The 26,267-nt window shown below is 39.9% G+C and overlaps 1 protein-coding gene across 2 annotated transcripts in view; it reads left to right on the top strand.

The window, feature by feature from the left end:
• The window catches only part of LOC127442012 (matrix metalloproteinase-16-like), a 46,621-nt gene extending 21,632 nt beyond the window's left edge, over nt 1-24,989 (top strand). The window contains exons 4-10 of one of the 2 annotated variants that reach the window (XM_051699668.1): nt 3,852-4,156; nt 10,687-10,848; nt 11,190-11,407; nt 12,999-13,137; nt 17,465-17,615; nt 17,706-17,821; nt 20,577-24,989. In XM_051699668.1, coding sequence (XP_051555628.1) covers nt 3,852-4,156; nt 10,687-10,848; nt 11,190-11,407; nt 12,999-13,137; nt 17,465-17,615; nt 17,706-17,821; nt 20,577-20,941 — 1,456 coding nt within the window. In that variant the 3' untranslated portion in view covers nt 20,942-24,989. Of the gene's footprint in view, nt 1-3,851; nt 4,172-10,686; nt 10,849-11,189; nt 11,408-12,998; nt 13,138-17,464; nt 17,616-17,705; nt 17,822-20,576 lie in introns of both variants that reach the window. The other variant, XM_051699667.1, reaches the window with a different exon arrangement.
• Nucleotides 24,990-26,267: the final 1,278 nt, after the last annotated feature.

Below are 26,267 nucleotides of genomic sequence, written 5' to 3'. Positions count from 1 at the left end.
ACTGCAAATGTTCGCTTCCGTACATCTCTGTGACGCACGCTCATGAGAGGGATGACGTAAGCTCATTGGTAAGGTCACGCGTCACGTGGAGGAGGAGTCAGGAAGTGCGTCATTGTTTACAAGAGAAACTTGTGGCGTTCACAAACCAAAACAGTCCAAAACAATTTAAAAACAATATAAAATAAAATAAAAAATAATTTCCAAATAATAATTTAAAAAAAATCTATGTAAACAAACTATGTGACACGTGACCTTACCAACGAGCTTACATCATCCCTCTCATGAGCGTGCGTCACAGAGATGTACAGAAGCGAACATTTGTAGTTAAAAAGTATATAAGTATTGTTTTGTTTCTCAAAATAATCAACCGTTTGTGTTCAGAAGATTTTATTTGTCGACTGGAGTCATGTGGATTATTTTGATGCACCCTTAATATGCATTTTGGACCGTCAAAAAATGGAGGACATTCACTTGCATTGTTTAGAGGAGGAGGCCTGAAATGAAATCCTAAAAGTCTTAAATTCTGTTTTGATGAAGAAAAAAACTCAGATACATCTTGGATGGCCTGAGGTTGAGTAAATTATCAGCAAATTTTCATTTTTGGGTGAACTATTCCTTTAAGAACAACTTTTTAAAAGGGTGGACTGTACCTTTAAAAGAAAGTGTAGGCAAAAATAATTGGTAACAAATGTTTTGATGTAACTGTCCTCAACTTTTATCTCAAGGTGCAATGAGGTCACTTCCTATTTAGATGGTACTGAATGCTGATCATTTGCGTAAACAGATCTAATATATTCTGTTGGGCCATTGAGGTCTGATATTTAGTTGTTAGAATGAAGAGACCGACTCCAGAACAGATGAAACAGACAGACATTTAATAAAAAACATCCCTCAAACCATCCTGTCTCTGCCATTCTATATCCTGCACCGCAATGAAGGCACATCCAAGCATATAATAACATCCAGCATTCACTCTTTAACCTTCAAGAAACATATTTGAATCCCCTGGAGATTACCTTCTAAAGGGCTCGCAGGAAATAAAGTGTTCTCTCACCTCAATTTAGACTCTCCTGGTTACAGCGGGCAATAATGGAAATGATTTACTCAAATCCTGCTTTTTTAATTGATGGGCCACCTATGCGCATGGAATGTAAATGAAGACAGGCTTGGCAGTGAGTGACTGGCCTCTATAGAGAAAAGTCAGCTGAGATATTCTGAGCCTCTAAGTCTGTTCGAGAAAGATAAAGACTTCAGTGTGGAGAGTTCAGCAGAGGTGCCAGTCTGAGGGCAGTTAACAGAGTTTACTTCAGAGCTTTTTAGATGAAAATGGCCTCGTTTTATTTCTTTGTCTTTGTCTTTTATTCTATTTTTTTTTTTTTTTACCTGTGTTGTTTCTCTGTCTTTCTTAAAGGGCTAGTTCACCCAAAAATATTCTGTCATCATGGTATTTTATTCCCAGCAAATTTGTGTGATTTAGTTACAGTTAATTTTGACCCTTTAATAAAAAGGTTTTCAAGCGATGTGGGCAGGTGGGCTTCATTACATTTATCTATGACTGGGAAGGTTAATGTTATTAAAATTAATTGTATTCCAAAATTCAACTAACTGCTACAGTCTCTCCCTATAGATGTCCCCCTCTCTTATTTCAAGCAATTTGATAGCATAGCGAAGTCCTTCATTTGGAATGGTAAACATCCCAGACTACATTTCAGTAAGCTGCATAGGCCGATTGACAAAGGTGGGCTAGGCCTACCCAAGATTTTGTTTTATTATTATGCGTTCAGTCTCAGACATTTGGCTCATTTGTCGCTTTCACCTGAGAGAGCCCCTCCCTGGTTTTGTATTGAACAGGAAGTTCTTGCCCCTATTTTGCCATTGCAAAGCCTTTCTATCAAATGAATCGGAGAAGTTAAGTTATACCCCGTTATCTCGCAGTTGCACTCGGTATGGACAAAAGTGTCCAGAGTGTATAATTCAGACATTTTTTTAAATGTTGCCTCGAGCATATGGCTGAACCCAAAATTATGTATTAATAAGTCCCCTTTCTGCTGGTCAGAGTGGATTGTGAGGGGGGTTAATACACTCGGTGACCTATATGAGAGTGGAGTGTTGAGATCCTTTGAAAATTTGGTTCAACATTTTAGGATTCCCAGATCTCAATTCGTTAGGTATTTACAGCTGCGCCACCTGCTCTGTACTATATTTGGGAGTAGCATACACCCCCCTAAAGCGGCAGATTCTCTGGGAGTGGTGATTACTGCTTTTGGAAAAGGTCACAAGGCATCAGTGTATTACTCCCTGCTAATTCAGAGTCTGGGGGACAGAGCTTTAACATATGTCAAAAGATTATGGGAGAAAGATTTAAACTTGGTATTGGAGGTGGGAGTGTGGGCTAGGATTCTATAAAACATCCAGTCTGCATCTAGAGGTGCAAGGGTGCACCTTATGCAATTTAAGATTGTACATCGATACTATTGGACCCCCTCTAGATTGTAAAGGCTTGGTCTTAAAGGCACACCCACCTGCTGGCAATGCCAATCAGAAGATGGAGACACAACCCATGTTTTTTGGCGGTGTGTTAAGATCTAAGAATTTTGGTTTAAGGTTCAGAGTTTTATGTGTGATGTATTGGGCGCTCAGATTTCATTTTGCCCCAGACTCTGTATTTTAGGCGATGGGGCGGTCATCAATAGAATTGGGTCCTAACCAGAGTTATGATCGCCAGACAAATTGTTTTAAGGGGATGGAGCGCCCCCATTTCAGGAGTGGTGCTCGGAGATGAGGAGGGTGGCAGCTTTCGAAGAAGGGTCATCTAGAAGACTGGGGAATTTGGATTAGTTTGTTGGGAAATGGGGCAAATATTTGGCGTTCTTGGAGGGCTCTCGGGGAGGGGCAGTGGAGAGAGAGGTATAGTTATTAATGTGTGTGATTATTATTATTTTTTATTTTTTATTTTTTTTGGGTGTATATACTCATGTGTGACCACAGGAATGTTTGTTGAGGGTCAGGGTGGGGTTGGGGATTGGGAGGGGGAGGGGTAATAGTGGGGGTTAAATGTTGATTCTGTGTATATATGTTTTGCTTTTCTTTGTTTAATGTATGAATCAATTCTAAATGTTAATCACAAAATACTGCTCTGTAAGTTTTGGGTCTGTGCGAGCTATATACTGGCAGCAGTGCCCCCCCCCCCCCTCCACTTTTAAAATGACTGTTACGACAATGATAATTACTTGCACAGTGTTATGGGGCCTCTGTCCTGTTTTACAGACTTATGCTTTAATGTACATACACTGTTTTTGCAAGGGGTGGTTACATCTCCAACCACAGTGATACATTTTTTAAAGAGCCTGTCTACAACAGCCTGTGTATGGATCAATTCTCTTATCCAGTCAAGAGAATGAAATTACAGCACAGGTTATTCATCTGTATTCAGTGCTTGTCCAATTACAGTGCCACATTGCTGTAATGTATTTATAAATGAAAAGCCATGAAGTACAAAGCCCTCAGGCTTCAAGAGGCAATACGAAACAAAGGCAAGCAGCTAGTCATCCACAGCAATAATGCATCAAATTCAGATGATGAGGATTGCATTAAGGTTTATATGATGTCTTTAAGGGACTTTACATACAGTACATCTTACAAAATTGTTTGTGTGCTACTCATTTAAGCCAACTGCAGTGCAGTGAAAAGCAGTGGTTTGTTTTGTGAATTATATACTTTTTTCCCTGCAACTGTAAGTCAAGTATGGCTTGATCTTAAAACATGAACTTTATTTTTGCTTGATTGATTAACATCACTGGTAAATCATGTTAATCTTTGTAATTTCGTGTTTGTTTTGTTTTGTTTTTCAGCATTAAAAATGTTACCCCAAAAGTGGGCGCACGAGAAACCCACGAGGCCATTCGCCGGGCGTTCGATGTATGGCAAGGCGTTACACCACTACGTTTTGAGGCCGTGCCCTACAGCGCTCTGGAGAGTGGCAAACGCGATGTGGACATTACCATCATCTTTGCCTCTGGTTTCCATGGTGACAGCTCTCCGTTCGATGGAGAAGGAGGCTTCCTGGCACATGCTTATTTCCCAGGGCCAGGCATAGGGGGCGACACACATTTCGACTCTGATGAACCCTGGACACTGGTCAATCCAAACCATGATGGTGAGAGAACAGCAGGTTAGGCCACATTTTCAATTTCAACAATTAACAACTACATGAAGTTGCTATTTCAGCAGATGAGCTGCAATTTTGGCAGATTAGCTGTATCTTTAAAGGAATAGTTCACCCAGAAATCATCATGTTGTTCCAGACCTGTACAGCATAACTTTCTTTCTTCCATGGAACACAAAAGGAGACGTTAGTGTCATGGCTCCGGTGAGTTTGTAGGTTTAATCTGTGTGTTTTGTTATTTTCTCTCCCTCATGTCTCACAGGTGAAGCCGGCATGCATGATCAGTGTTGACACTGATCATGCCACTAATTAGCATGCTAGCAACACCTGGTTCTCCTCTAATTCACTCCCTACTTAAACCCTTTGTGTTCTCAGTATCCTTGCTAGATTGTTGTTTGATGTGAAGTAACTTACCTCACTCTCTCTGCCTAGTTGGTCCTGTCTCGTGTATCTGTTTGGTTGTCCATCTCTGCCCGCTTGTCGAGAGTGTGGTTACCTTCCAGCTTGCTGTACGCTTGTTCTCTGCACTCACGAATCTTCAATGGAGGATTCCTCGTCTCTGCCCGCATGTCGGGAAAGTGATTGCCTTCCAGTCTGCTAGCCGTTGTTCTATGCACCTCACTACGCTTCTACGGAGGATTCCTGCGAATCTGCTCCTGACTTCCACAATGCACACACTCGTCTACGAACACACTTTTCACAAATCTGCCCATTGTGCGGCCATGGTGCACACTCATCCCCAATACTCCTTCCCTTAACTGCAGCCAGTGCCGGGATCTCCAGTCTTCGCCAGCACAGTTAAAGTTATAATTTATTGTTAATAAATCCTTTGAACTGTTCCTCTGCTCTTGGGTCTCTTTGTCTCGCTCTCGCTCTCTGACAGTTAGGCAGAATGATATCCTTAGTCACCATTCACTGTCATTGCATCTTTTCCCATACAATGAGAGTGAATGATGTTAGTCTGCTGTCAGTCTCAATCTGCCAAACATCTCCCTTTATGTTCCACAGAAGAAATGAGTCATAAATGTTTTGAACAAAATGAGGATGAGTAAATAATGACAGAATTTTCATTTTAGAGTGATTTATAACTTTAATGACGGGCAGAAGCAGTTGAATATAATTATATTTAATATCTAGAGTCCCACACAGGCACCACTGACAAAATATAACTTATAAGAACAATTTTGCATAATAATAAGACTCAATTAAACTAATTAGTGCTATGATTTGCATGTTGAAATGAGTGTCTGAAATGAACTGTACTGTTTGTATCTTTAGAAATACTCAACATGTCTATGTGTGTGCATGTTTGTGTATGTCCGGTGTCAGCTTTGTTTGATATGTAGTATTTGCGGTACGGTTGCACCCATTAAATGAGAGTAATCAGATCCGTCTCTTGACTGCAAGCCGCACTTAGAGGCACTTAGCTTTAATTACCTGGGCCTGGCTGGATTTGAAGAGCTTTTAAGATGCTCATCTCCCTTCACAAAATGTCTCGGCTGAGACAGTAATGAATGGCTGTGACTACATTCTCCGCTGGCATTTTTACTGCATCCTGCACTCAGGACCCACGGTTGTTTGTTTTGATACTGCCTCTGGTGCTACGCGTGCCTGGCACAATTGCTTCCTGTGGTTATGGGCTTCATTACCGCAGTCCATATGATAACATGCTGTGCGGTTTTCTTTACATTACGGCCGACTGCCATTAGCCTGTCACTGAATAATCAGCAGGGACTGGGAGATAATTTTGGATGAATACCCTAGATGCAAATGTTTACCACAGCATTCACACAATGAATGAATGAATGAACGTTACATTTATATAGTGCTTTTCTGACACTACACTCAAAGCGCTTTACACAGTGAACAGGGGACTCTCTTCAACGACCACCAGTGTGCAGCATCCACTTGGATGATGCGACGGCAGCCATAGTGCACCAGAACGCTCACCACACACCAGCTATTGGTGGAGAGGAGAAAGTGGAGTGATAGAGCCAATTAACAGATGGGGATTATAAGGAAGCCGTGATTGATAAGGGCCAATGGGGGGAATTTGGCCAGGACACCGGGGTTACACCCCTACTCTTTTCGAGAAGTGTCCTGGGATTTTCAATGACCATGGAGAGTCAGGACTCGGTTTAACGTCTCATCCGAAGGATGGTGCCTTTATACAGTATAGTGTCCCCATCACTATACTGGGGCATTAGGACCTACACAGTCCACAGTGTGAGCACCTCCTGCTGGACTCCCTAATACCTCTTCCAGCAACAACGTTAATACCATTATTGTGTTGTGAGGGGTCAGTGAAAAGATGAAAGATATGTCATAGAAGAAGTGTTAAAGAAGCACCACAAAATGATGTGGTTGTTTCAGCAATTGTGTTTTTCATCTCACATTTGCTTTTTATAACTTTGGTTTAGGTTTAAGGTTTGGGAGAACATTTAACTCACTTTAAGCGCCACACAGTGGACATTTCACCTCAGAACTACCGCGACATGAACCACAATTATAATTTCCCTAAAATGTCACCACAGACACGTTGTTTTCATGAGATCAGGCTGGTACTATATAGTACATACAGTAGGTTTAAAAATATGTTCCCAATGTGTTCCAAACCCATATGACTCTCTTTCTTGCATGGAACACAAAAGGAGAGGTTTAGTAGTATGTAGACGCTGCTCTTTTCCATACAATGAAAGAGAATGGGGATGGGGCAAATGAGAAAATGACATAAAAGTAACATAAAAGTAGTCCAAGTGCTCAACATTTGCACTTTATTCCACTACTTCTGAATTCGTAGGATAGATTTATTTGAAGAACAGACATAAATTTAAAGGGATATTTCACACAAAAATTAAACTTCTCTCCTCATTTACTCACCCTCATGCCTTCCAGATGTGTATGACTATCACAAAACACAAACTAAGATTTTTGGAAGAATATAGCATACCATATGACTCCGGTGGATTAATCCATGTCTTCTGAAGCAAAATGCTAGGTGTATGTAAGAAACAGATCAATATTTAAAACTTTTTTTACAAAAAATGTACGAGGGTCGAGGTCACGCACCCTTTCACGTGACGTAAGCGCGTTTGCAAGTTCACACGAAAACTGACCTGTGAAATATGAAAAAATACAGAAGCGCAGTATTGTTTACAATAGAGAAGCATAGACATTCATGCATAGATGCCTCACTCGGCTGGTTTGGATACATCAACTGTGGTGCCATCTTGAAACAGTCAACAAGGAGAGCTACGAAAAATCTAAACTAGACGCAAACTTGCTGCAAATTTGCTGCTCTTTATTTTCACATGCAAATGAGCTTTTGATTCGCCACAAGTGTTTGCCAGAAGTTTGCAGCTCTTCGCCGATAGTGGCAAACCTTTGGCAACAATGAACAATTTGCCGCAAGTTTGCCGCAAAGCTCATTTGCATGTGAAAATGATCAGTGGAGAATTTGCGGCAAGTTTGCAGCAAATTTGCCATGAACTCTCGATTTTCCTAAGGATGTTTGAATCGGTTTGAATGCAAGTGAATGGAGGAGATGCCTCAGACCGAGTTTTAAATATTGATCTATTTCTTACACACACCTAGTGTTCTGCTTTAGAAGACATTAATTTATACACTGGAGACATACAGTATGCATTACTTATGATGGCTTTATGTGCTTTTTGGAGCTTCAAAAATGTGGCATCCATTCACTTGCATTTTAAGGACCTACAGAGCTAAGATATTCTTCTAATCAATCTTCGTTTGTGTTCTGTTGAAGAAAGACATACACATCTTAGGAGAATTTTCATTTTTGGTGAAATATTCCTTTAACCTCTTCAACTCTGGAGCATTTTTGGGCAGCAATTTTTTTTTACACTTAAATTTCAAAGCTCCCCATTTACACATACTGTGGACTAACTGACAATATATATATATATATATATATTGTTGTCCTAACTTTGAAAAGCATGCAGTGGACCCTTTTCACACGTCTGCGTGCCGCGAAGCGGAAGTTGTCATAGTTGGCTAAACTTGAATGGTGGTGAATGGGGGACCAGAGTAAATAACATTTTTGCTTAACCGTTTGCTCCAACAGCAAAAGAAAAAAATCAATGATTATGCTTTCACAGCTTTGCAAAAGAAGATAAAAATATACAGCACTGGATAACACCAGTAAGAAGAGAGAAATGGTCCAAATTTTCTGCCACTCACTCAGCAGCTGTGTTAGAAGCCTCATCGCAACTATGGTAACTGATTATTAAAAACGTATTCCTGGGTAATATAATACAAAGTACAATTTTATAAATTTACACTAAATATGTAAACGTTAAAATTGGAGATATAAAAAAGTTTGCTACATTTCTGTTGTTAAAGAAGGCCGTAACAACAGGTGGATGTCATAAAAGGTCTGTAAAAAGGGTCCATTCTAGTTCTGTTCACCCCGTCTCCCTCCAAATAGTCTTATTTTGTTCCATTTGATGGCTGCAAGTACTAGAATTTTTTTTTTCCTCTATCACCTTCCGTCACAAAATGCGATCTAAAATGTAGGTGCCGCTATAATTTTAGCCCTCTCAGATGTGCTTGTTCATAGACATTCAATATAATTTTCAATTCATGCACCACCCCCATTTTTTTTATAAAATATCTCGGCCTCTGAGTGGACTAGAAACTCAATTTAGGTGTAATTACAAAGCTGATCCTCCCCTTTGCAATGATGTAAAACATTTTATAATTCATAGTCAATAACATATATTTCTGATGATTTGTTTAGCATACTTTTCCTGTGGGACTACATTTTTTGTTCTGGGCATCTAAGATATAATATTGGATTATTCACACAAGCAATATCACAGACAAGTAAACAATGGCTCATTTTTTAGAGAACTGCCTAAGGTAAAAGCAGATATAACGTTTTTAGCTATTTGGGTCTTACTGCAGCAGTTATCAATGCATAAAAAAGATGTTTTTATTTGATGTCTTACAAATACATTATTTCACTTTGTGATTCTTTTGAAAAACTGTGGTATAACTGCAACAAAATAAACTGTACAGTCACATTGAGAATGAGAGCTTTCATTTGATATGTGATTTGTCTATTTAAATGCTATTTTAAAGACTTTTTAAAAGTTTCTACCACATAACTACTAAGTGGCGCTTATTTGCAAAATGTATTTTTTAAGGCCTTATTTTGTTATTTTAAGTAACATAAATGCAGAAGTAATGGTTATCTTGAGCATTTTAAGTGTAAACTCTTTTTGTAATATAGCGCCCCCTTTTTGACCTGCTGGTAGGTCCACAGTGTTGAAGAGGTTAAGCTGTTATTCACTGATAATATGGCCCTCTGCCAGAAATCATTGGAAGGTGAATATTTTCAGTAAATAACGACTTAAATTTCAGTCTGTTCCTCACACAAAGCTATTGTATGGCTTCAGAAGACTTCAAATGTAGTGCACTTTAATGTGGACTACTTTTATGGTACTATAATTGTGATTTTTTGTCCTTTTTCACTGTATACTCACATTGTATGGCAAAGTGCAGCGTAAACATTCTCAAAAAAAAATATTCTTGTGTTGCACATAAGAAAGTCATACAGGTTTTGAACGACATGAGGGTCAGTACATGATGTCAGAATTTTCAGGATGAACTATCCCTTTAATCTATTACAGCAAAGACTGAAGGAATTACAAAGCACAGCAATGATGTAAAGTAACTAATTTACTGATAAATAGTAAACAATGTTACAATCACAATTTTTACGAGTGCTTTAAACTTTGCTTAGGAGAATATGTTACATAATCTTTCATTCATAGGATGGGTGAAATTTATAATTACATTTTGTTGTGTAATATTCTGTAAATCAACACTGGATATGTTTTGGTCTACTGTTTCTAAAGCATCATCCTTACACACTACACATGCATGCACAGTGTAACATTGCATATGCTGAGAATTCAAGCCTTAGCATGCAATGACTATATATTCAGGATTTATAAATATATATTCAAATGGATAACTATCATCAAATTAACAAATATTATGCAGAACTTTTAACTAAATATTATTTACAACTATATATTCAGGTTTATAATATACAGTATATTTAGATTTTATATAATATATATACACATGTATATAGGGCATATGAATGTTTATATAGTATCACACTCATCAGCCTCCCTTGGGCAACTATGTAAATATCTATAATCTCTGCTCAGATTAGACAGTCAGATGCATATACTCATATCTTGATGGTGCTCTGTGCCCTTAGCCTTTCAATGCCAGTTAATATCTCTGGCCATGTGGTGCACTGAAATGCCATGACCTTAGATTACTGACAAGATAATACCTCACTGCGCACACACACACACACAAACAGATGTGCAGTATATATATGTAGACACATTATTAGATGAGTTATAATGCCAGCACATAACAAAACAAATATATAAACAAAACTACAAAAAAGGCAAATCCTGTATGTGTATTTTCTTGACTGTTGTTTTTTTTTTTTTTTTTTTTTTACACTGTAGGCAATGACCTATTCCTTGTGGCGGTCCATGAGCTTGGTCATGCTTTGGGACTGGAACATTCAAATGATCCTACAGCTATAATGGCTCCATTTTATCAGTACATGGACACTGAGACCTTCAAGCTGCCCCATGATGATCTACAGGGCATCCAGAAAATATATGGTGGGTTTAAACCTCCAGTACCATAATCCGCTGGTTTCTGCATGACTAATACAGAAATTGCCTTTTAACTTTTGTTTACAGAACAATTATTTTAGTGGATCTTGCTAAGGCAAGCATCACTATTGCTATTGCTCGTACTTGAATTGAAAAATAAAACCAACTTTATGTAATAAACTTCGGCACATAATGTTTGTGCTACAGACATAAATGATGCATCAAATAGTGCGGCTAATTGAGAAGAAGTGTGGTATTCCTTTTCTAAGCTTCAATCGGTGAGTTGTAAAATGGATGAAAAATCCTATAGACTTACATCATTGAGAGTTTCTTAATAACTTCTGCAGGTCCTCCAGACAAAACCCCTCAGCCAACTAGATTGCTTACGACCGCTACACCTCCACGCCTGCACCATCCATCAGACCCTCGAAAACATGACCGCCAGAGTCGTCCTCATCGACCCCCACAGAAGTCAAAACCAGCCAACCCCAACTCCAAACCCAACATCTGTGATGGAGGCTTCAACACTTTGGCAATCCTGCGACAGGAGCTGTTTGTCTTTAAGGTATGAAAAACAAATAGGGCTGTCAATCGCTTAAAACTTTTAACCTAATTCATTACATGATATGCTGAATGAGAAAAGCCCTCAAATGTGGAAGTCAACTAAAGCATTATCAACAGACATCACAAAAAAGTGGCTTAAGATATACAGTACAGTATGTTTTATATCATTTAACATAAGCTTATCACAAGCCTACAGTCCACAGCAATCCATTTTGCAATCAACTTTGTCATTCTGTCCAAGGTAGACTTGAGGACATGTTCTTGTATTTCATCTGCAAGTACACAAGCAGAGGACATCTTTTGCCATTGCATCATGGATGCCCTATGTTTAAGATGTTGTGTCAAAATATAGTGGACGCATTAAACATAAAGTTGGTACTTCAAGCTAAAATGGCTTAGATAGCAAGAATATTCCTTATTTAGGGGCGGTCACACTAGACTTTTGGACTTTTTTCACCATAACGAACAGGATGTGAGATCACGTGCGAGGGCTTCTTGTTTTAATAAATATTAATTCACAAATACCAAATAATATTATATTAAAAATGTTAAAATATACCTCGCTTTCCTGCTGCAATAAAAACATGCAGGTTTAAAATATGTATTCTTTGTGTTGAGCCAAGAGGTTTGTGTGTGATGATGTGATCTTCTTTTGGTCACACATCTTCTCGTCATCTGAATTCACAGGTTAGAACTTAAACTTTCATCTGCTGCAGAATGACCAATTTCTTCACATGAGCTTGCGCCTCCTGCCTCCCATGTTAAGATGCATTTTAATGGAAGTGAATGGAGCGGGAAGTGTAGTGTGTTATTTTTTTATTATTATTAATCACACTAAATTAACACACTAAATTGACAGATCTAATAAATAAACATTAGTGAAGCAAATGTTTTTATTGTTAAGATTATATTTACAGCACCCTTAAAAAGTTTGGAAACACTATGAAATTGTTGTTGTTGAAAGAGAAATATAATTTTATTCACAGGGTATGCTTTAAATTGATCAAGAATTACAGTAAAGACATTTATAATGTTAAAAATGATCATTTCTGTTTAAATAAATGCTGTATTTACTTTTTGTTCGTCCAAGAACTCTCTCGAATTTCTAGAGATATTTGTTTCTTTCTGACCATTTTAAAAACTAAATTTGACTTGCAAGGGTAAAGTGACTTGCAAGAAATGCAAGTTGACTCGATACTTCAACAACTGAAAAAAGACACTGTATTGCAAAGAGGCACATATGTTTTCAGCTGTTCTAACAAAAAGAAATGTTTCCTGAGAACAGTGTTAGCACAATAGAATAATTTCTTAAGGATTACATGACATATATTATTGTCTTAGTAGACTGGAGAAAAGACTTAAAATGCTTAAAATGCAGCTTTGACATCACAGGTAAAAATTTAAATGTTAAATAAATAACAAATATAAAAGAGTTATTTCAAACAGTAATAATAATTTGCAGCGTTACTAATGTTTAATATGGTGTGTTTGCATCCCAGGTATCTAAGAAGCATCAATTTCTTTTAAGAACAAAAATGTCCAAACTTTTGACGGATAGTGTAAAAGTTTAAAATTGTGTGTTTTTTCATTAGGATCAGTGGTTCTGGAGGGTGCGTGATAATTCTGTGGTGCCTGGATACCCAATGCAAATCAGCTACTTCTGGAGAGGTCTGCCACCTAAGATTGATGCAGTCTATGAAAATAGTGAGGGGAAGTTTGTCTTCTTCAAAGGTAAGAACTTTTCCTCCTAAAGGCCCCGGTACACTCACAGAGAGTATTTCTTTGTAATTCGTTCATAGCCAAAACAAAGTTCAAAAACAGCTGAGCAACGGTATACTGTTTGAGAACATTCAGACACTGGCCACACCGCTGTGGGAGACATTTAGAGGAGTATTTAAATATGAGGATGCACAAGACTACTGTAACATTTGTCGTAACATTAGAAAGGAAGTAATAAGAGCAGGATCTAAGTGCGGCTAAAAAGAGTTTAATGAAGTGAAGTAAACAAAGTACAAAATAACGGGGTAAACACAGGAACCAAAGAAACATCCACGATGGAAAAACACAGGAACAAAGGAAACATTCATGAAGGGCACTGGTAATACACAGAAGGTCAAAACACATAACAACTGACAACGACTGAACAGAAATCATGGCATTGTATACACAAAGACTAATAAGTTAATGAAACACAGGTGAGGACAATCAAGGACAGCTGGCAGTGATGAGGGCAGGGAATTATGGGAAGTGTAGTCCAGGAGGAACAGATGACAGGGGAGAAACACAAGGCAAACAACAGTGAATCATGACAGAACCCCCCCTCCCAATGGGCAGCTCCTGAAGCCCAAGGAAGGCTGGACAGGGAGGCAGGGCCAAGATGGAGCCGGAGACCAGGGAGACCAGAGCAGATCAGGTGGAAGGCCGAGAGACCTAGAGATCAGTGCAGATCAGGTGGGCAGCCATGAGACCAGGGAGACCAGAGCAGATCAGGTGGATGGCTGAGAGACCAAGGAGACCAGAGCAGATCAGGTGGACGGCCAGGAGACCAAGGAGACCAGAGCAGATCAGGCGGATGGTCAGGAGACCCAGAAGACCAGAGCAGATCAGGTGAACGGTCAGGAGACCCAGAAGACCAGAGCAGGTGGATGACCAGAAGACCCAGTAGACCAGAGTACATCAGGCGGACGGCCAGGAGACCAAGGATACCAGAGCAGATCAGGTGGATGACCAGGAGACCCAGAAGACCACCTCAGGGTAGGGACTGGATCAGGAGGCCTGGTTGGCGGCCACAGGGATGAAACAGGATCAGGAGGCCTATGTGGTGACCACAGGGTCGAGATAGGGTCAGGAGGCCTGGGAGGCAGCCACAGACTAGAGACTGGAGCCATGGAAGACTGCGATTGTGGAGCCGTGGAAGGTGAAGCTGTAGTAGGCTCAGGGGGCGAAGCCGTGGCAGGCAGAGACGTGGGAGGCTCGAGGGGCGAAGCCATGGTAGGTGGAGCCATGGGAGGCTCGAGGGGCAAAGCCGTGCAGGCTTGAGGGGTGAAGCCGTGGAAGGCGGAGCCATGGGACACTCGAGGGGTGGAGCCATGGAAGGCACAGCCATGAGAGGCTCGAGGGGCAAAGCTGAAGAAGGCGGAGCCGTGGCAGGCTCGAGGGGCGAAGCCGTAGAAGGCGGAGCCGTGGCAGGCTCAAAGGGTGAAGCCGTGGAAGGCGGAGCCATGGGAGGCTCGAGGGGCGGAGCCATAGAAGGCAGAGCTATGGCAGGCTCGAGGGGTGAAGCTGTAGAAGGTGGAACCATGACAGGTTTGAGGGGCAAAGCCGTAGAAGGCAGAGCCATGGCAGGCTCGAAGGGTGAAACTGTAGAAAGCAGAGCCATGGCCAGCTCGAGTCTACGAGTCCAGGATGACTGGGAATTGACCTCTGTGGTCGTGAGCATAGACAGAGTCTTGGGAGCGACCTCTGTGGTCGTGGGCATGGACTGAGACTCGGGAACGACCTCTGTGGTCGTGGGTGTAGACAGAAACTTGGAAATGACCTCTGTGGTCATGTACACGGGCAGAGACTTGGAAACGAACTCCGTGGTCGTGTACATGGGCAGAGACTCAGAGATGACCTCTGTGGTCATGAACATGGGCAGAGACTTTCTCCTCCTCCTCCTCCTCCGGGAGGCCGACGTAGGTAATGCTGGCTCTGGGACGGACAAGGCTGGCAATGCTGGCTCTGGGATGGACAAGGCTGGCAACGCAGGCTCTGGGATGACGAGGCTGGCAACGCAGGCTCTGGGACGGACGAGGCTGGCAACGCTGGCTCTGAAATGGATGCAACTTCCAGCTCGTTGGCCGTGGCAGGTGTGGGCGTTGACTCGTTGGACGTGGCAGGCATGGGCATTGGCACGTTGGCCATGGCAGGCAAGGGCACTGACAATTTGTGGGTAAGGGTCTTCATGGCCCTATGCTCCGATATCAGTGGTGAATAATTCAACTTGGAGATAAGGGCCATAAAGGCTTCGAGACAGGGGCCGCGGAATGCTTGGAGCAATGAGTCGCAGAAGGCTGGACTGTGACATGGCTTGGAGCTGTCTCAGACATGGATGTGACATGGCATGGAGCGGACAAAGATTTTACTGTGATGTGGCATGAAAAAGACTCAGACGTGGTTGTGACATGGCGTGGAGCAGACTCAGACGTGGCTGTGAAATGGCGTGGAGCAGACTCAGATGTGGCTGTGACATGGCGTGGAGCAGACTCAGACGTGGCTGTGACATGGCATGGAGCAGACTCAGACGTGGCTGTGAAATGGCGTGGAGCAGACTCAGATGTGGCTGTGACATGGCGTGGAGCAGACTCAGACGTGGCTGTGACATGGCATGGAGCAGACTCAGACGTGGCTGTGACATGGCGTGGAGCAGACTCAGACGTGGCTGTGACATGGCGTGGTGCAGACTCAGACGTGGATGTGACATGGCGTGGAGCGGACTCAGACGTGGTTGTGACATGGCGTGGAGCAGACTCAGACGTGGCTGTGAAATGGCGTGGAGCAGACTCAGACGTGGCTGTGACATGGCATGGTGCAGACTCAGACGTGGATGTGACATGGTGTGGAGCGGACTCAGATTTTACTGTGACATGGCGTGGAGCAGACTCAGAAGTGGTTGACTCGGAAGCTGGAACCGGGATTGAGAGAGGAGGATCCTCTGTAGTGAGTGTGTCGAGTATTAGCCTCACATATTCCTCCAACGTGTAATCTCCGGAGTCTGGCAATTCCCTCCACTGGCATGTAGTGAGTCCAATCCTGTAAATGGATTTGAGAGTGGCATCATCAAATCCAGTGTGTACAGCAACAGTGGAAAAAAGTAGGAAAACTCCCTTATAGACAAGTCTGCCTGGCTTAGTTCAGTGAAGTATGCCGCTAGATCCATTTTGTGGTCAGTTGTTCTGTAAAGTTTGTTGTAACGTTAGAAAGGAAGTAACGAGAGCTGGATCTAAGTGTGGCTAAAAAGAGTTTAATGATGTGAAGTAAACAAAGTACAAAATAACGGGGTAAACACTGGAACAAAAGAAACATCCACGATGGAAAAACACAGGAATAAAGGAAACATTCACGAAGGGCACTGGTAATACACAGAAGGTCAAAACACATAACAACTGACAACGACTGAACAGAAATCATGGAATTATACTAATAAATACTAATAAGTTAATGAAACACAGGTGAGGACAATCAAGGACAGCTGGCAGTGATGAGGGCAGGGAATTATGGGAAGTGTAGTCTGGGAGGAACAGATGACAGGGGAGAAACACAAGGCAAACAACAGTGAATCATGACAACTACATGTAAAACCTTAACTAATGTGTTATCAATGGCTTTATGCCTCATTCTAATCAGTAAAAGAAGCTGTTTTAACCACTCGATAATGATTTAAAGTAACATATGCAGCAGATAATGTGTAATTTGTCATGTTTACATTCTACATTCATGGCGCTAATGTGCTAACACGCTATATGCGGTCATAAAATGAACGTTCATACAGATGTTAATTTGAACCATCTTGCTAATAACTCTGCACGGCGGTGTGTTCATGTTGACTGATCTTAACTGACTGAGCGGGAATTAGTTGTCGACCTCAAAGTAGGAAGAGCTCCATGTCACACTTACTGATGATGTGGACCAATGGCAGTAAGGTGTTTAGCAGCCACGTTTTTGTGAAAGTTTGCTCTGGCGAGCTGTGCAGAACCACCGAAACAAACTCAAAAACACCTTCATTTTGGCCAGATTTTGTTCTAAATGACATCACACCTGTTCGTTCTCCAATTTCATATGAAGTGTTCCGGGGTCTTTACTTTCTTGCTTCAGACTTTTCAATCTTACAGCCTAAATATAGAGAATGGCAGAAGGATTGAAGGATTGGTGTAATCAGCTCAGCTTTCAAAATCTATTAAAAAGACTATATTTTTCATCAGTTTTAGACTTTAGACCTTCACCTTATTATTCTATTAAAAGATTCTCAAATTTTTGTCCTCAGAGAACACTAAAGGCAATTTTTTTCTCTCTTAAGGGAACCGGTTCTGGGTGTTTAAGGATACAACTCTGCAGCCCACATATCCTCAGGACATTTCTCTTTTTGGCAGTGGAATGCCCACACAGAGCATCGAGACAGCTGTTTGGTGGGAAGATGTGGCCAAAACCTACTTCTTCAAAGGGGATAGGTCAGTTTTACAGCTTCCAAGAACAGTGTTCAATGGGACCAAGTGGGAACTGAAATTTCTGAGAATGTCTGTCTCTGTCCACTGTTACAGGTACTGGAGGTACAATGAGGACATGAGAACCATGGACCCTGGCTACCCAAAACCTATTACTGTCTGGAAAGGCATCCCAGACTCTCCACAGGGAGCCTTTGTGGACAAAGCGAATGGTAAGTCTTTGAGTTTGACTGTGACAGTGCAGACTGACTATGCAGTTATAAAAGCAATAGACTTAACTTTATGTTCACATGTACAGTACAGTTGTCAGACATTTGATCAATACTCTTGCTGAACCACAAATCCAGCATGGAAATTTATGCTGAAACTTTAAAATAATTATTTATTTATACTCCTTTGATGTTTTTGAGTTGGTCTCAGAGCACACGACCAATGGTCGTGTATTGTGTGTAATGAGTAACACCCAATGAAATAAAAAGAGAGCGCAAGAGGAGCGGCAGGTATTGGGAAGCAGCAGACAAAAAAAATTATTAGAAAATAAAACAAAACATCACCCACATCTCCCTAACCGCTGTCTTTATTATTTTCACGATCCGAGCCTTTCTTTCATGTTTATTGACATGTTATCATGAATAAACTGTGCGTGAGTTTGTGAATGAAATTCGTTATTGTACTTTTAGGATGCGTTTTGGGTGAAAATGTTTTGAGATTTGTCCACTCAAACACATTCAGACATTGGGCTCATAGTGCCACAGCAGTGGAGAGCCACCTAATAAAACAAGAACTTTACCAGTTACTTGTGGATTTAAAGAAAAAATAACATTCTGATTTGAAAATGTAAAAAAGTGAATACATGTACATGCACAAGAACTTCACGAAATTCTTCAGTGTGTCTGATATCAACATTCAGGGACACAGATATAAGAATTGTGCACATCAAGAAGCTCAGTTAATACAGGTATTCCACTAAAAAATCTCAGAATTCTGCTCTAAACATGTTTGCGCTTATATTAAATGCGAATATAATTAAGAGAAATGTTGCGTTGGTTTTTAGCACTTTCTTTTTCTTGTTTTCCATTTTTTTATTCTTTTTTTGCTTCATTATCATTCAGTAATACACAGATGCAATGACTGATGTCCTCATGAAATCAGAGACTCTCCCCTTAAATTTCTAACACAAGTGGTCAAAAGAGATGATCAGGTATAACGGTGATGTATCTTGCTCGTATATTTGTGATTGGATCACCCAAAACACATCTTAATACCAGGTGTGCACATGGTCTCAGTTGGGGATGAATGGTCATGTAGTTGATACACCCAGTCTGCGATTAGTTGTGTACTGTGCGCACCAGCACAACAGAAAATAAGTCTGCGAGTCGCAGGGTGCCGACTGCAAGTCGTGTAGTGTGCGTTTGGCTTTAGCTCTCATGCTGAGACACACTAAGCTATGATTTCTCATGTGGACAATGGGAGTTCAAATCTGGCTTGAAACATTTTGACATATAATTTTCTGATATGGGAAAATGTTGAAAGGAGAGAAGCAGTTTCTCAGCTGCTGATCTCAGTACTCTCTAAAGTGAGTCCTCACCTGGAGCTGGTGAACTCTGAAGCTCCTTCAGTGTGATAATTGGCCTCTCTGTGGATATTCTCACAAGTCTCCTACTGCTTTTTTTTTTGTTTTTTTTTTCAGACAGGCACTATGGTAATACCATTGTTTTCTTTTTGAAGGACCTTGGAATATCATACAAATATATTGGATATGAATATTGTAATCATTCTGTATGAAGGCATATACCAAATTTCCATGGTATTACCATCTGATACCATCACTTTAATATGGTACGCCTATTTAAGGGCAGTCTTATAAGTGAGGCATTAGCATAAGGTCATTTTTCCTGCACCATGAAAACTTCACAGATGGATGGTCTCTTCTCAGTTCAGACAGTTCTGCCATAGGCTCAGCAATCTTCAAGTGTTTTATCCTCCTGAGACCCGAGCATTACTGCTGTGTGCATATTCCATTTCCCTTTTTGATTTGTAACTAGTAGCACCTAATAAACAAGCAAAAAAAAACTTTTCCTAAAAATTGATGTCCTCATATGTGGACAGCAGGACTAAGTTGTGAAATTTTAAATAATATCAAGCTATAGAAAGTCAGACTGTCTTTAACAAATTGTTTATTATGGTTTCGGTCACAAGACAGCCGAGAGCCAATGGTACTTGACATCGCTGACATCAAAGCTGTTGTAATGCATCTTGAGGCTGCAATATTTTAATTTTTAAAAGAGTGGGGGTCGGATTCTGACTGTTAAAGCGGATGGGAACACTGATCATTAAATAAAGACTTAAATTTAGATCTGTTCCTTATACAAAGCGATTAAATGGCATCAAAAGACCTGGAATATAGTGCACGAATAGAGGATTTTCATTTATTGAGCTGCAACTCGGACATTCTGAAAACTCCCTTCGTGTCCCACAGCAAAGAATATAAAAATTAAATAATAAAGCAATGAGTAAATGATGACTGAATTTTCAAATCATTTGGGATAAAGAAATGGAATACTCTGAAATTAGTTGAATATGGCATCAGGGTGGCATTTAAAACACGGACCAAGGGTGATGTTTTGGTGATGCAGACATTTTGAGTGTGTCTTGTCTCTTTTCTGAATTAATGAAGTTAATAAAAATGTTCTTAGTGCTTATAAATATCTCAGAGAACAAAATTTGCATAGCTTATTTCACATAATTGTTCACCCTTGACTTTAAATTATCCTCATTTATTTTGACCTAAATCAATGGGCATTTCACTAACCACCTATGTTCCAACATGTGGACATTCCAATATTTTGTGATTGGGTGGAATTTCATATTCTTCAGCTAAGAATAAGTTCTTAGAGTAAATGTATTGTGCAGTATTCATAGCTCACTGTATGAGTTCAATCTCATGTTTTCTTTCTCAACTATAAGGCTTCACATACTTCTACAAGGGCAAAGAATACTGGAAGTTCAACAACCAGCGGCTGAGAGTGGAACCAGGCTACCCCAGGTCTATCCTGAGGGATTTCATGGGCTGTGACGGCTTGCCTACCGACCCCGACTGGGACTGGAGTCCCCCACAGGAAGAGGAACCACCGCAGTATGACCATGATGATGTTGACATTGTGCTGAAGCTGGAGAACAGCGGTGGTGCTGAGAAAGCTGTGGCCATTGCCATCCCCTGCGTCCTGGCCCTCTGCATGATGGTCCTGCTCTACACCGTGTTCCGCTTCAAGAGGAAGGACACCCAGCGCAACTTACTGTACTGCAAGCGATCCATGCTGGAGTGGGTCTGAGAAACAAGGGTTCCGCTGCTACTGCTAAAACTATTTACATCTTAAAAATCTCCTCCAAGGTGCAGGGTTCGAGTAATTGTCTAACTCTTGAGGTGTTGACCCTCTGGGTTTGTCAGTATTAGTTGCCAAAAGACACAGATGACATGAGCAAATAGCATGCCAACATCCTCTTGCCCGTGTCAGAATTCGCAGGTGGCAATGTGTCGGTTTTTTTGTATGGTTTTGGACCTTTGAGTGGCTTCGGTTGACCATTTTGGTTGTCAAAGTCCTCTGCAGGAGTAAACTGTTACACTACATACCATAAGATACCAACTTTTCAACTGACTGAATTATTTATCCCCGTACAACTGATCTCGATACTCACCTGTGTCTCTCTGAAATACTGAAAAACTGATACCCAAACCAAATATGCCCTTAGTGTCCAAAGAGGATTGCTTCATTCACATCACTGGATACTCTGAGATGACCAGCTTATCGATTATTATTTGAGTTCCATTCAGCTGCATTCATCTTCAGGATATATGGAACCTGTCTGCTTGGAAACTCGAAAGACCGTGACATAACACTGGGGCTACCTGCAATATTTTGTCGAATGCCTTAATCACATACTGAGTTTATTTTTTGTGTAATCGTGTACATGTGCCTGTGTGAATGTGACATTTTTCATGATTCTTCATGGAATTTTTTTAGCTTGTCACCGCTCTTTGGATAAACTGCTAACTGACAGATATTTGCAGTAAATTTTAAGTGTCACTGACTGTTCAAAAGTGTAATTGAAACCAAGTTTCCGAGTGTGTGACTGCTCTCCATGTTCTTTATGTCTGCATTTTTCCAACACTCCAAGCTGCATAGAAAATTAGACTTTTGGTTTGATTTTAAGTGCTTCCATTTCACTTCTAGAGAATTTATTAAGCAAAATAAAGCTTTTTAGCAAAAATTCCTAAAGAACCTTCCAGATGATGAATAATGAAATATCAACACAATACCATAGAATGTTAAAGCTATGTAAAATCCACTGACATTAGCTTAGTTTGCAATGCAATATTTGGTTAAATGTGCTAAATGTGTGTTTTCTGATAGAAATATCTGTGCTTACGAGGCAGCAAAAGACTAGTGTTTAGGTTTTAGGCTTTGGTTCTGCGTAAATCAAACGCATCAGAGATGCATGTCTTGTTTTTATTCAGCTGTGCACGAAAACACATAATACAACAATTGACTCTTATGTAAAGGTGAGCATAGATGGTTAATTGACCTTTGACAGGGTAGATGCTATATTTAATTTGACAAATGACAACACTGATTGGCTGATGGCACCACAAGAACATGCACAGTCCCAAGCCCTTCACTAGCAACTAGGGTTGCCAACTGTCCTGTATTAGCTGGAACGTCCCGTATTTTGGCTGAAATGACAACGTCCCGGGATGCCTATTGTCCCATCTTTTAGCGGCAAAACACTCCAGGTGTACATTGGAGGTATAAAAGCAAAATGCTGCCTTTGGAAATTAGGATACACTGAGTTACAAGATCATAAATATTTATTAGTTTTGATGCAGAAATTTTGTGTATGTTCACTGGGATTCAAAGAAATCTGTTTTGCCAATATACAGTATTATTAGGCTTACATATTCAGTTGAGGGTGCTCTAATTTTGTTTGAGTGTGCTTAGCACCCACAAGGCTCCGATATACTGCACTTCTGGAGAAGTTCTTCTTCGTTCAGGGGTGACAAGAAGTTCGAAACAGCCGAGCAACGGTATACTGTTTGCGAACATTCAGACACTGGTCACACCGCTGTTGGAGGCTTTAGAAGTACATTTAAATATGAGGACGCTCAAGACTACATGTAAAACCTTAACTAATGTGACATTAAAATGTGTTATCAATTACTTTATGCCTAATTCTATGAGTAAAATTCACACGAGATCAGTAAAAGAAGCTTTTTTAACCACTTGGTGATTATTTTAAGTAATATACTATATATGCAGTAGAAAATGTGTAATTTGTCATTCTGAATTAATGACGCTAATGTGCTAACATGCTATACGTGGCCATAATATGCGCTGGTTACACTCTGTTATTGTAATTTACGATGACACTGATACTACTGCAAAGATGGGTGTATAAAAGCATGTAAATGGGTGGAATATAGACAAAAGAAGGAAAATAGGCATATCTTACTTTGGGCAGATGTGTGAATGGCTTTCGCTGCAGATAGCACATGAGTGAATGAGCACTTCAGAGTATATGAGTAGATTTAATTTCCTTTTGTAGACTAATTAAACAAAAAAAGAAATCGCATAAAGTCCTTGGAAAATGTCTCTACGCAGACGACCGTACAGATGTTGGTACATTTGCACCAGCTCACTAATAACTCTGTACGCCGGTGTGTACATGTTGACTGATCTTAAATGACTGAACAACGTAAACTGAATTAGCTGTCGGCCATAAAGTAGGAGGAGCTTCAGGTCACACCTACAGATAACGTGGAACAATTGCAGTAAGGTTTTAAGCAGCCAGTAAGAAGTTTTCCTAGAAGTTCGCCCAGACAAGCTGTTAAGAACAACCAAAACAAACTCAGAAATGCCTTCCTTTGGTCAGATTTTGTTCGAAATTACGTCACATTCATTTGTTCTTCGATTACATATGGAGTATATTGGGGACTTCAAGCACCCCCAGCAAAAGTCCAATATTAAATTGGCAAAATGCTCAAGGGATCCCCGTCGGATAGCTACATGCTTGAGGGGTACGTATTGAAGCGCTCAAAATTCTCAAGCATCCCGTATTCAAAAAGTTTGTAGCGAAAAGTTGGCAACCCTACTAGGGCTGTGATGTCAAAGGAAGCAGATGGAAAAATATAAGTCCATTAAGAGCCCTCCATCGATCAGTTTTATTTCATCAGGTTACACAGCTACTTCTGAATGGCCATCAATCGTGAAAGATGCAGCTTGGCAGCAGAATGGTGTAGTTACAGCATCTACCAGCAGGGGCTAACCATGCCAACTAGCCAAACCCCGACCCATAGATGCAAGAAAGAACAGACCATTTACAGTTTTGAATGATTTTGAACAGCGACTATTCTAACAATGCAAGTCAATAGAAGATTTTCAAAGTTTAATCTTAAATTTCTTTGAAAAAAAAAAAAAAAAACCTTAACCAGATAGCACCTAAGGCTGAAATGATCTACAAAACAAAGTCTGAATGAGCACGGTAAGTGGTTTGAGGTCAGTTAATTTCAGAAACTAAGAATACAAAGATGAACTGCAATTCAGTGCTGTCTAGCAAGCACCGTAAATAATAAATCAGGCATTGACCCAATGATAAAGACCATATGCTTGAGTGTTGTTAAGTGTACATGCTCTATTCATGTTATAAGCTCTTTTGGCTAAACATAACATTTCAGTAACACTTTGCAGGAATGGGTTTGGGTAAAATACAGTTGCATGTGTTGCTCAGTGGAAGGAAAATATACTGTAATCAGAGCTTTACTGCTTATCCTTTTTTTAAATTTCTTATTTTATTTTATTTTTTATCTGACCATGTGAAAATGTCTGTTAGCATGATCATTCTAAAAACAAAACAAAAAATCCATATCCATAACTGAACTCACCACATGTTTCTGTTTAATATTCCTTTTGAGTGTCTCTTGGAAGTGGAGTGATGTATTATTGTCATGCTTTGTTTTGCTCTCTCTCTTTTTTATGAATCAATCTCATTCTGAAGGCTTATAAAGGACTGTGGTGTTTCTCACCATATCATCAGCATCTTCCAGTTGAACGTGAATCTCCATGCGGGAGCTGGTGTTCATCAATAACACAAGAATATGCCCCATTCTACCTTTGAGGTGTCTGTGTATTGGATGTGTATCTGAACGTGCTGTATATATCTCATGTAGTGTCTCTATTATGGATACGAAAGGCAAATTATGCAGTACATCATTAATAAGATATTATCTATTATCAGAAGTGGCGTGCGAATCATTCTTGTGAACTCTAAGGAAGAAATGTCAACAAAATGTACCAGGCAACCATAATCACTGAGATTCATGGAAGGTTGTTTGGATGATATAATTAAACAATTATATATTAAATAACATTGCTGTCTTGAGACTCTCTAATATTACAGCTTTATTGCATTTGTGAGGAACTTGATCGATCAATTTTGGTATAAGGGAGGTCAGGGTTGGATGTCCCACTTTACTCAAGTTAGTATTGATAATATTTTAAAGAGTCGGTTTCTGTATGGGCACATGCCTTAAAATATTTTTACTTGCTATATTTGTCAACAAAACATGACAAAGCACAAAGGTATAAAAAATATCAGTTGTTTTGGCCATCAAATATTGTATTTAATAGATATGGCCAAAAAATTACAAGACTTCTTGAAAAAAAAAATGGCAATGTAAAATAAGCATAGTATCACAGTGCAACAGCAAGAGTTTACTAGTGCCAAAATAACCAATAGCTACACTAATAGTTTACATCCCTCAACTCCTTTGCACGCATATTTTTCTAAAAATCACAGTATTGTTTATAATATTAACAAATTCAACTCTTCACTACAAACCCTGATGTTGTCATACTGGGAAAATCAAGTTGTCTTAATTAACTCTTTAATACATTCGCCAATCATTATTGCATACTCTGGTCTTTAGAGACCCGGCATGTATATCTATCACAAATGAATCTACAAAATGCCCAGATAGTGTCACATTTTCAAAACATTTTCAAGACAATTAGAAAATAATAGAATAGAATATTTTCTGATATATGTTGATGGTTTATTTTCCAGATATCAAAGAGATGATGCAACAAATATTGAACAGGATTCATTACTTCCACACTGAAATTTCATGAGACGTAACTGGCCGTCAAACACATATTTAGCTACACATAACACATAATCTACCCATATGTATTTTATTATACATAGATGCACAACTTACATAATTTCTGTAGTACACCCAAATGGCAATAGTCATATACTGTTCATGTGTTACACTTACTATAGTTTACTTCCACACTGCTTCTTCGTCAAATAGCAATGTCAAATGTAAATCAAGTCAAATACTGAAAAAACAGCACTACCTTGAGTAAGAAATAGCATGTAAAATACAGGTTTGTATGGAATACTGATAAATCACCATTGTTGATAATTCATTGTTGCAAAGAAAATCAACATGATCTAGTGTTTATTTGTATGAATATAGTACTCACTCCTCTCGTAATAAACAAATAAATAGATATCCCGTGATAGTAAACTTATTTAGATATGAAAGCGCAAAAAAACAAAACAAAAAAAAAAAAACAGACACTATCACATATCTATGGT

The sequence above is a fragment of the Myxocyprinus asiaticus genome, chromosome 6, assembly GCF_019703515.2.
Source record: "Myxocyprinus asiaticus isolate MX2 ecotype Aquarium Trade chromosome 6, UBuf_Myxa_2, whole genome shotgun sequence".
Taxonomy (NCBI): domain Eukaryota; kingdom Metazoa; phylum Chordata; class Actinopteri; order Cypriniformes; family Catostomidae; genus Myxocyprinus; species Myxocyprinus asiaticus.
The sequence above is the reverse complement of the archived record's forward strand: the minus strand, read 5'-3'. Positions and strand labels throughout refer to the sequence as shown.